Source organism: Oncorhynchus keta, chromosome 2 (genome assembly GCF_023373465.1).
Source record: "Oncorhynchus keta strain PuntledgeMale-10-30-2019 chromosome 2, Oket_V2, whole genome shotgun sequence".
In the NCBI taxonomy this organism is placed as follows: domain Eukaryota; kingdom Metazoa; phylum Chordata; class Actinopteri; order Salmoniformes; family Salmonidae; genus Oncorhynchus; species Oncorhynchus keta.
Window position 1 is genome coordinate 59,192,686 of NC_068422.1, and position 11,021 is coordinate 59,203,706.

At 41.6% G+C, this 11,021-nt stretch overlaps 2 protein-coding genes across 3 annotated transcripts; one reads left to right on the forward strand and one right to left on the reverse strand.

The window, feature by feature from the left end:
• The first annotated feature begins 1,548 nt into the window (after positions 1 to 1,548).
• On the forward strand, positions 1,549 to 6,950 carry fshb (follicle stimulating hormone subunit beta). Of its 2 annotated transcripts, XM_035734703.2 has the most exons (4): positions 1,652 to 1,672; positions 3,618 to 3,697; positions 4,939 to 5,160; positions 6,622 to 6,950. In XM_035734703.2, exons 3-4 carry the CDS (start codon positions 4,975 to 4,977, stop codon positions 6,847 to 6,849), a joined length of 414 nt encoding a protein of 137 aa, XP_035590596.1. In that variant the 5' UTR covers positions 1,652 to 1,672; positions 3,618 to 3,697; positions 4,939 to 4,974; the 3' UTR covers positions 6,850 to 6,950. The 2 variants fall into 2 exon arrangements, with proteins under 2 accessions (XP_035590587.1, XP_035590596.1); XM_035734694.2 differs by lacking the exon at positions 3,618 to 3,697 and having other exon boundaries at positions 1,549 to 1,672.
• A 64-nt stretch (positions 6,951 to 7,014) lies between these two features.
• On the reverse strand, positions 7,015 to 9,552 carry arl14ep (ADP-ribosylation factor-like 14 effector protein). Its single transcript, XM_035734679.2, has 5 exons — positions 9,345 to 9,552; positions 8,971 to 9,160; positions 8,730 to 8,873; positions 8,468 to 8,529; positions 7,015 to 8,311 (listed from the first exon to the last, which is right to left on the reverse strand). The coding sequence occupies exons 1-5, from the start codon at positions 9,413 to 9,415 to the stop codon at positions 8,083 to 8,085; spliced, it is 696 nt and encodes a 231-aa protein (XP_035590572.1). The 5' UTR covers positions 9,416 to 9,552; the 3' UTR covers positions 7,015 to 8,082.
• Positions 9,553 to 11,021: the final 1,469 nt, after the last annotated feature.

Below are 11,021 nucleotides of genomic sequence, written 5' to 3' on the forward strand. Positions count from 1 at the left end.
TGATTGGACTCCACCTACGGCAATTCCATTGTTTGGACATGAATTAGAAAGAAACACACCTGTCTACATAAGGTCCCATAGTTGACAGTGCATGTCAGAGCAGAAACTATACATTGAAGTCCAAGGAACTGTTTGTACAAAGAATGGCTGCTGCCCAAACGGTTACTGTTACTAGGCTGTGGTGCGTTTTCATGTTGAAACCTCCAGGACTGACTTTACTGAATGCAGCCACAGCCTGGCCAGCTAGGGACATGGCTAACTTTCCCTACCATTGCTTCATTGGCAACATAAGCTCCATATTTGGAGCACCAGTGCAAAGTGTACATTTTGGAAACAATTTATTTGACAATCTGGTTAACAATATGGTTAGCTTATTGTTTAGTTCTTGTCCATCAGCAGACCTACAGACACTAGCCACCACCCTTTTTAGTTTTGTCCATCCAGTGGTGTAAAGCACTTTAGTAAAATTACTTTAAAGTACTACTTAAGTAGTTATTTCTGGTATCTGTACTTTACTAATTTATATTTTTTTACAACTTTTACTTCACTATATTCTAAAATGAAATAATGTAAGTTTTACTACATACATTTTCCCTGATACCCAAAAGTACTCATTACATTTTGAATGCTTGGCAGGACAGGAAAATGGTCCAACTCTCTGACTTATAAGGAGAACAATTGGGTACTTTCCCTACCACTGGGTTCATCTTGTGTGAGCATGGTTGGTGAAGGTGTCAGAAATGATCAATACTAGAGTCCCTCACTAAGCATATTCCCCTGGCAAAGGTTTAATAATTAACTAAAGAATGGCTTAGTCAGATTATTGCACTTTCTCGTGAAAAATATCCTATGACAAATAAGATTCCTTCGAGATATGCCTTGATTTACCCATCTTATGCATTGGGAACTTATAAAGGGAGCCAATGGTTCAGAGGGGAATGCGATAATGATGATGCACCACAGAATGGGATTGTCAACCAAGTGCTTTCATAGGCATTGGTCAAATAGACCAGAAGTGTTATTGTCAACCATTGGAGGCATTGGTCAATCACTGTATTTGTGTACCGACAGAGTTTGAACCCGGGACTTCTACAAGTGTAGTCACACAACCATCTCTGTTACATATCAATGTATCCAAGGAATATCTATAGTGCGGACAACACTGTCCGAGTCTTTGAAATGACACTGAAGATTTGACGTGCTGTCCTCTTTCTGAGAGGGGGCTGACAGGCACCTACATTATTGAACATGCAGGCGTTATATGGGGTTTTCCATGCATTGGCAGTGTTACATGTTGGTTCTAATGGGAGCACACACATTGCTGATCCATTTAAGCCATTCTGCCTTGTGTTTTGATACAGATATTCTAAATACACGAGCTTGCTCCCCTTGTGTGGGTGTATTGACCTTGAGTTACAGACCTGAGCCTATCCGCGTACCAAAGGAGCTAAACCACTATAGACAGACAGGTAGGAAAAACCTCACTATTCCAAGGCAACGGAGCTTAAGAGATTTGAGTCCACCCCCGTGCAAGGTTTAAAAAAGGTCCTTGTCGGATGAAAGCAGTCAAAGATGGAGCAATACCCGTATGATAATATTTATAGGTGCAGAGAGGATAAAAGAGCTGGGGCAACCCTCCTTCGTCACTAAATCAAAAGGGAGAACCCAACAGGTGAGTATGTTGACTTTGCAGACTTCTGTGTACACTGCTGATCTCATTGACTATCTCTGCCTGTAAATGTAATTCCTTAGTGTGTGTGTGTGTAGCCTAGTGTATATCTGAATGGCGTGCGAGTTTTCCCTGAATCTTTATGTTTGACTGTAATGTTTGTATTTGTCATGCTCAAAATAGATGATACAGCTTGTGGAGAGAGGAAGAACTTGATCTGGAAGGGTTCAAAGACAGTATGCACTTGGAATAGTTGGAAAATATTTTCATCACTTACTGAGATCTTTTCGACGTGACTAATCTGAGTAGAAGAAAAATATGGGAAAACTATCATTGATAAATTGAGATTGCAATGCTCATTTGAATTCTATAGGTTTTAAATTGTGTGGATGTTAAATTGTCACTATTGTTGAAAAGTTGAACGCCTTTCATGAGATTTGATATTCAAACTAAGATTCTGATGTAATGTCATCTCTTAATTGTCTCCCCTTTTCACCTTCTAATTTACTTTGGTACCCGGGCTGTAGCTGTTTCTAATGCAATAACATAATACTACAATAATAACAATACATTTTTCCTCATTTCAAAAGACTCAGTCTAGCACATCATTTCAGGGCGTTGCCGATCATTTGATAAACTAATTGACGGTTTAATCTGAACATTTAATGTAATCTAATTCAACATAATTTTGCTGATGCTCCCTTCTTCCCTCCCCTGGATGCCCGCATTAAATGACATCAAATGAAGTTTTATAGACGATCGTATCTTGTCCATGGCAGAGTAACAATAGCCTTAAGCTCATTCCATTCATCCTGGCCACAAAGGTCTAAGAGGGCTATGTTGATGTAGAACAACATCTATTCTCTTTCCCAATGAGCGGAGTAGCTTCCAACGACATCTTTTTCCTCACAAATCTACTATTGGTTTTGGCTGGTGACCAAATAGAAAATGACTCATCTGACCTTGTCTGTATTCTTTATGTGATTTCAGTATATCTCAGATTTTGACGGGATTATCTCTGACAAACATCTTTAATAGACCCACAGCAATTTAAATATTTTTATTTCATTTTTTTACATTGAACCTTTATTTAACTAGGCAAGTCAGTTAAGAACAAATTCTTATTTACAATGATGGCCTACACCGGCCAAAACCGGACGACGCTGGGCCAATTGTGTGCCAAATCACGGCCGGCTGTGATACAGCTTGGATAAGAACCGGGGACTGTAGTGACCTGTCTTGCACTGAGATGCAGTGCCTTAGACCACTGCGCCACTCAGGAGCAATGTCCTCTGAGTGGTTGTGAATCCCTGATTGAAATGGTAGATAAAATGTCCATTGGGAGACCAAGAGGGGACGTTATGTGGTCTGAGAAAATCTCAGTAAGGAAACCTGACATTATGGCCATAATCATATTCAGGTTATAAATGAATAAATAAAATGTATCATATAATAGAAGTGATACAACGGGTGAGGTACTTTGTCTGGTGCTTTGGCAAATGTGACACACATAACCCTATGTGCCACCCTTCATATAGGATTACATTTCCTTAATGATTTGGGGTGGCCTTATAAAGGGAGTCTGAAGGCCTTATAAGATATACTTTGTTTAAAGTGTGACCTGACATGCTGACCAGACCGTTCATGAGTGTCTACGTGCTACATCGCACGCATGTTGATTTTGTCCACCCACACCAGATGTAATCAGGACATGCAGGTTGAAGTATCAAAATGAATTCTGACCCAACTATATTAATTTGGGGACATGTCGAAAAGCATTAAACATGTATGTCTATTTAGCTAGTGTGCTGTTGCTAGCTAATTTGTCCTGGGATATGAACATTGGGTTATTATTTTACCAGAAATGCACAAGGTCCTCTACTCTGACAATTAATCCACAGATAAAAGGGTAAACCAAGTTTGTTTCTAGTAATCTCTCCTCCTTCAGGCTTCTTCTTCTTCTTTGGACCACCACCACTAACTGGACTGGAGTGTGGACCTCTGTTCATCTTTCAATCACCCACAAGGGTATTTGCTCCTAAAAACCAATGAGGAGATAGGAGAGGCGGGACTTGCAGCGCTTCAAGCATCACAAATAGAACCAAGTTCTATTTTAGTGCCTGGCTATGCAGACGCGCCCGAGCAGTGTGTGTGTGTGCAATCATTGAATAACATCGGTGTAAATTTATTTTGTAACGCTTGCACATGTGCTGAGAGCGGTGTGGTCAGAATGTAACATGCCGATCAGAGCGCTAGCACATGCGCCATCGCAAGCATGTTGATTTTGTCCACCCACACCAGACGCGATCAGGACACGCAGGTTAAAATATCAAAACGAACTCTGAACCAACTATATTAATTTGGGGACAGGTTGAAAAGCATTAATATTTATGGCAATTTAGCTCGCTAGCGTGCCTTTGCTAGCTAATTTGTCTTGGGACTGGACTGTGGACCTCAGTTCATCTTTCAATCACCCACGTGGGTATATGCTCCTAAAGACCAAGGAGATGGCACATTGGTAACATGCTGACCACACCGCTCGCGTTACAAAATAAATGTACACATACATGTTATTCAATCATTGCACCCACACTGCTTGCGCGTGTCTGCATAGCCAGGCTCTAAAATAGAACTTGTGATGCTTGATGTGCTGCAAGTCCTGCCTCTCCCATCTACTCATTGGTAACATGCTTACCACACCGCTCGTGTCGCATGCGCGGGTGTTGCAAAATAAATATACACATACATGATATTCAATCATTACACCCACACTGCTCATGCACGTCTGCGTAGCCAGGGGCTAAAATAGAACTTGGTTCTATTCTGCTTGACACGCTGCAAGTCCCGCCTCTCCCATCTCCTCATTGGTTTTTAGGAGCATATACACATGTGGGTGATTGAAAGATGAACTGAGGTTCACACTCCAGTCTAGTTGTTGGTAGTAATGTACCTTAAAATTGGTTGCCAACCACCATATAAAGTCCAAAGAAGAAGAAGCCTGAAGGAGGATAATTCATCTGTGGAATAATTGTTAGAGTAGAGGACCTTGTGCATTTCAGGTAAAATAACATCCCATGACAAATTAGATAGCAACAGCAAGCTAGCTAAATTGCCATACATTTTTTATGTTTTTCAACATGTCCCCAAATTAATATAGTTGGTGCAGTTTGTTTTGATATTTCAACCTGCGTGTCCTGAACGCCTCTGGTGTTGGTGGACGCACGCGTGCGAGGGGTCTGATCAGCATGTGTTTCCCTGCTGTGTCGCAGATTCCTGAATAGACCTGTTCTCCTTCTGGAAGCATTATGTACTGCACCCACTTAATGACGCTGCAGCTGGTCGTCATGGCAATGCTGTGGGTGACACCAGTGAGGGCGGGGACAGAATGCAGGTATGGCTGCCGACTAAACAACATGACCATCATCGTGGAGAGAGAGGACTGTCACGGAAGCATCACCATCACCACCTGCGCCGGCCTGTGCGAAACAACGGTAGCTAAATCGGGATACAGTACTTATTTAGGGTTGTGTGTTTATTAGGTGCCAAACTGGACAAGACTGCCTGAAACAGGGACGGCCTACTTGGCCAACAGGAAACACATTTTTATTTTCTGATGCACAAAGTGTTCTGTTGAGTGCCCTAATGAACACACCCCTCCCTGTACAATTGTTTTTCATTACATTGAGTTATATATATTTTTGGTCTGAAGTGGCGCATTGGTCTAAGGCACTGTATCTCAGTGCAAGAGGCGTCACTATAGTCCCTGGTTCGAATCCAGGCTGTATCCCATCCGGCCGGGATTGGGAGTCCCATAGGGCGGTGCACAATTGGCCCGGGATAGGCCGTCATTGTAAATAGGAACTTGTTCTTAACTGACTTGCCTAGTTAAATAAATAACAAAAAATATATATTCTGTTGCATGTGAGCTGTTGTGTAATATATTGTAGTGCAGCCATGCTACATTTTATGCTGTTTAATTTAATTGACTAGGAGTATGTGCTAATTGAGCTAAATTATTCATTCTACTATTTGACTTTGCACCGGGTTGCATCAGCAGCCCTTTGATATATACAGAACAAAAATTGAACACAACATGCAACAATTTGTAAGATTCTACTGAGTTACAGTTCATATAAGGGAATCAGTCAATTGAAATAAATTCAATAGGACCTAATCTATGGATTTCACATGCTTGGGTAGGGTTCAGGCCCACCCACTGGGGAGCAAGGTCCAGCCAATCAGAATCAGTTGTTCCCCACAAAAGAGCCCCCCCCAGACAATCCCGCAGGTGAAGAAGTTAGATGTGGAGGTAGGCTGGTGTGGTTACACATGGTCTATGGTTGTGAGGCCGGTTGGACGCACTCTAAAAGATAAATTAACAATCAGTTCTCTGGCAACATTCCTCCAATTTAGCTAGCTTTCCTCCAGTCAGTCTCCTTCAAAACATGGCATTGTGTTTTGTGACAAAACTGCACATTTTAAATTGGCCTTTCGGTGTCCCCAGCACAAGGTGCACCTGTGTAATGATCATTCGGTTTAATCAGTTTCTTGACATGCCACACCTTTCAGGTGGATGGATTATATTGGCAAAGGAGAAATGCTTACTAAAAGGGATGTAAACAAATTTGTGCATAACATGAGAGAAAAAGGCTTTTTGTGCGTATGGAACATTTCTGGGATTTAAAAAAATGTCAGTTCATGAAACATGGGACCAACACTTTACATGTGGCAATTCTATTTTTGTTCTGTGTAGATCACATTGGCACCAGAAGAGTAACACTATGAATCATGCAATAATTAAAAAACATGGTTTCCATTAGCCAAATCCCAGATCGGTTTGAGTTGTCTTGCCAAGCCCTATGGTTATTGTCATGCCATGAGTTGACTATACATTACAACATATCTGGGAACAGGCCAGTGTTCTGATGATGTCAATTTACCTGTTTTGGCAGGACCTGAACTATCAGAGCACATGGCTGCCGCGCTCCCAGGGAGTGTGTAACTTCAAGGAGTGGTCCTACGAGAAGGTCTACCTGGAAGGCTGTCCATCCGGGGTCGAGCCCTTCTTCATACCCGTTGCCAAGAGCTGCGATTGCATCAAATGCAAGACGGACAACACCGACTGTGATCGCATAAGCATGGCAACACCCAGCTGCATAGTAAACCCACTAGAAATGTAATACTGTAGAGTTAAGCTGTTGCAGCAGCCACAGTTTGACTATTCTATGGTACCGTTTCCATTGATGTGCTATCGCAATAAAACACTACTTTGAGTCTAAAAGTATTTGCTTTTAAAATATACTTAAATATCAAAAGTTAATGTATAAATAATTAAACAAACCAGACCGCATCCACTTTTTTATTTACAGGGGCAGGGTCCAACAAGATATAATTTACCAATGAAGCATTCCATTAGTGAGTCCACCAGATCAAGAGGCAGAAGGGATGTTCTCTTGATAAGTGTGAAATAGACCAGGGATGTTTTCTTCATAAGTGTGTGTGAATTAGACTATTTTCCTATCCTGTTAAGCATTAAAAATGTAACAACTACTTTTGGGTGTCAGGGAAATGTATGGAGTAAAAAGTACATTATTCTCTTTTGGAATGTAGTGAAGTAAAAGTAGTCAAAAATATAAAAAGTACAGATAACCAAAGAAACTACTTAAGTTTTACTTCACAACTGTGACTATGGGTCATTTATCACTACCCAAAAATATACCTAATAGGTCACAGAAAATAAAAATGGCACAGAACACCCTGTAATGGAGATTATCTGTGGTAAAGCAGCAGCACTTGTTTTGACCGCTAAACACCGTGTGGACGTTTCTAGGAAACTGTTGCAAAACCACACACATGATACTGAAGAGGCCACCAGTCATCACCGATAATTGTTATAAACTTTTGGAATCTGGACACTCACATTATTTTAATATGTATTAAGACCAATGTAATTGACAGCTGTGGGCACAAAGAACATATGTAATACCTAATCAAAACAAGTGGAGAATTGCAAAAACCATAATGAGGAAAGGCAGAAAATGAAACATGGAAAATTCTTCAGGCATGCATACTTTCGAAAAAGGTGGAAACAACGTCATATACCTCTTTTTCCTTGCATGAGTTCTCGTAGCGAGGTACCGGCAAAGTGTATGCGCACATACTTTCTTGAATTAATCCTCTCGGGCACAGGAACTAAACTACGTATGAAATGCTTATAACACTTGGTTGAAACCATTGTGGGAGTATTATTTCTTATTCATTTACTCTTGATACATCTTGTGATAACTTGATTTGATTAAGTATCTTTTGGCAACTTCAGACCATTTCTTATCCGGTCCCTTCTCTTTCTACAGGAAACAAAAATGAGAAAAATAACAGAACAGTCATAGTTCTAAGCCTAAGGGTAGGGGAGACTAGCCAGCGTACTTGTTGCGGATGATCTCTCCCCCCTCCACCTCAACCTGCTCATAGAGCCACTTGCGGTCACAGCGGCACTCCACACCACACCTGCGGGAGCTACACTCGGGGCAGGGGTAGAAGCAGCCCATGCAGTCCGCATCCAGGCAGTCACACATGTCCTTGCCACAGGAGAGCAGGCGGCCTTTGTTGTCATACACTTTGCTCTTCGCACCAATAGTCGGTCTGCAAATACACAAAAACAATGGGAACGTCTGACCTGGCTTGTCTCTCCAGTAAAAAAGGCAACCATTTGAAATGCAATAATGAAAACAAGCATACGGTGCAGCCTTCGAGGAAGCCATCCTGTGATGGATTCTGGAAACATGTTTCCTCTCTTACCGGTCAGTGTTGGAGGAGATTCCTCCTCGTCCTCCACCTCGTTTTTTGCCATCACCTCTTCCCTGCCAAAATAAAAAAAATAACTTGAGTGAATGTTGATAGATGAAACAAGGGGTGAAAACAAAAGTCTCTGAAAAACAGCACTTAACTGTGCAAACATTCACCAAAACTTGCTGTACTCTGCAACAGGATTTACACTAACATTCATTTATAGGGGTGACACCCATCTGTGAGAGGTGATTAAAAAAAAAAATTGACACACCTTGCCAGTATCCCGGGTACTATGTCGTTTCTCCTTGACCTTGCTCTTCTCCAGCGTCTTAGCCCTCTCCCGGTCTGACGGTGCACCGAAGCGGTTAGCCGCATTTGTGTCCTTGGTCATCATACCCCTTTTTCGTAATTCAGGCTGCAATATTTTTTTAAACAGTTATTGTAGTCTAGCTGAATACAAAACAAAGACAATAGGCTAAACTGGGTTGAGCAACTATGAAACCATACATTACCTTCGATGAATCAGCACCGAAAATGGTGGGCACGGCATCTTCCCTAAGAAACTGTTTGCCATTGTAGTCTCGAAAACAATCTGGGTTAAAATGTTCAGAGCAGAGGCAAGTGTTAGGTGTAGGGATGAAGTTTTTCATCCCCAAACTTTGTACCCATTGGTTGGCAAGCTGAGGCTTACTGATGGGGAACCTGAGAAGAATAGGACAAGAAACACTACTTAACACAAGCAAGCATTCTCTTGCGTACGCATAAACACACCAAATGTAGCTAGCTTGCCAACTCAATAGCGGCTAGCTGACAACAACATTTGAAGAACGACTTAGCGAACGTTAGCAAACTAGCCAACGTTAGCTTGAAGTCCTTTACTCCTTACCTGTAAAACCGTATTTCTGACCCTTTGATAAACTTGTTGGTGCAGCCGTTTACTGCACAGGTGACAGGCATGATGAACCTCGTGCTTGTGCGGTCTGATGTCAATTTATTTATTAGCAATATAAAGAATCGGACGCACCGCTTCCAGTCCAACGCATGTGTTGGTTCTTCTTCTTCTTCTATGATAAAATTGCGGTCTGCAAACAAAAGTTAAAGGTGCATGCCGCCACCTCCTGTGCTGGAGTGTGTCGTAATCACGGTTTACAAGATTAGCTCCACATTTCTAAATCCTTTTACCGAACTCAGTACTTCTGAGAAAATAAAAAATGAGCCCTACTAACTTCCAATACACCCTCCCACATCACCAAAATCCCTTCCACACCCCACCATCCTCAATGACTCTTCACTTCAATCTTTCAATCTCTGTTCCTCTGCATACACATTACGGACAAACTGCCTACATTCAGACTTGAAATCATTGGCCACTTAAATAAATGGATCACGAGCCACATTAATAATGCCACTTTAATAATGTTTACATATCTTGCATTACTCATCTCTTATGTATATAATATCATCTATTGCATTTTGCCTATGCCGCTCTGCCATTGCTCATCGATATATTTCTATGTATATATTCATATTCCATTACTTAGATTTGTGTGTATTGTGTGTATTAGGTAGTTGTGGAATTGTTAGATTACATGTTAGTTATTGCTGCACTGTCGGAACTATGGGTGGTCCTTCTGTAGCTCAGTTGGTAGAGCATGGCGTTTGTAACGCCAGGGTAGTGGGTTCGATTCCCGGGACCACCCATACGTAGAATGTATGCACACATGACTGTAAGTCGCTTTGGATAAAAGCGTCTGCTAAATGGCATATATTATTTATATTATTAACTAGACGCACAAGCATTTCACTACACTCGCAATAACATCTGCTAACCATGTGTATGTGACCAATAATACAACAATATTACAACACATGCTCCACCATTTCATCGACCATATGTAACAGTAGAATTTTAAACCGTCCCCTCGCCCATACCCGGGCGCGAACCAGGGACCTTCTGCACACATCGACAACAGTCACCCACGAAGCATCGTTACCCATCGCTCCACAAAAGCCGCGGCTCTTGCAGAGCAAGATTGAAACGATTGAAACGCTATTTAGCGCGCACCGCTAACTAAGCTAGCCGTTTCACATCCGTTACACATACACTCCATACACACACAAACCATTCACATGCTTGCCAACCAGCTGTAATGACGAGTTCAATGTACAATGTCCCAGGTGCAATGAAGAAAACACCCCCTCCTTGTCTGACCTATGAATCTTTGTCCACCGACCTTCCTTTGGAGGACATATACTGTAAATGACAGCCATTTGGCTCAGAGTCCCATCTCCTCTGCCACACATCTATCAAAATGGCTCTGATCTTACATTTCACCTCACCTCTAAGGAGTGGAACATTAATATCAATTATATCTTGTTTTAAAGCTCTTTTGGCTAACTGGTCTACAATTTAATTCCATTCCACACCCGAATGGGCTGGGACCCAGCAGAATCTCACATCTACACCCAGCCCCTCAATTCTGCATAATAACCTTAATACCTCTAATAGTTGGTCACTCCTATTAGATTTTCCAGATGATAAACTATTCAATACACAAAGGGA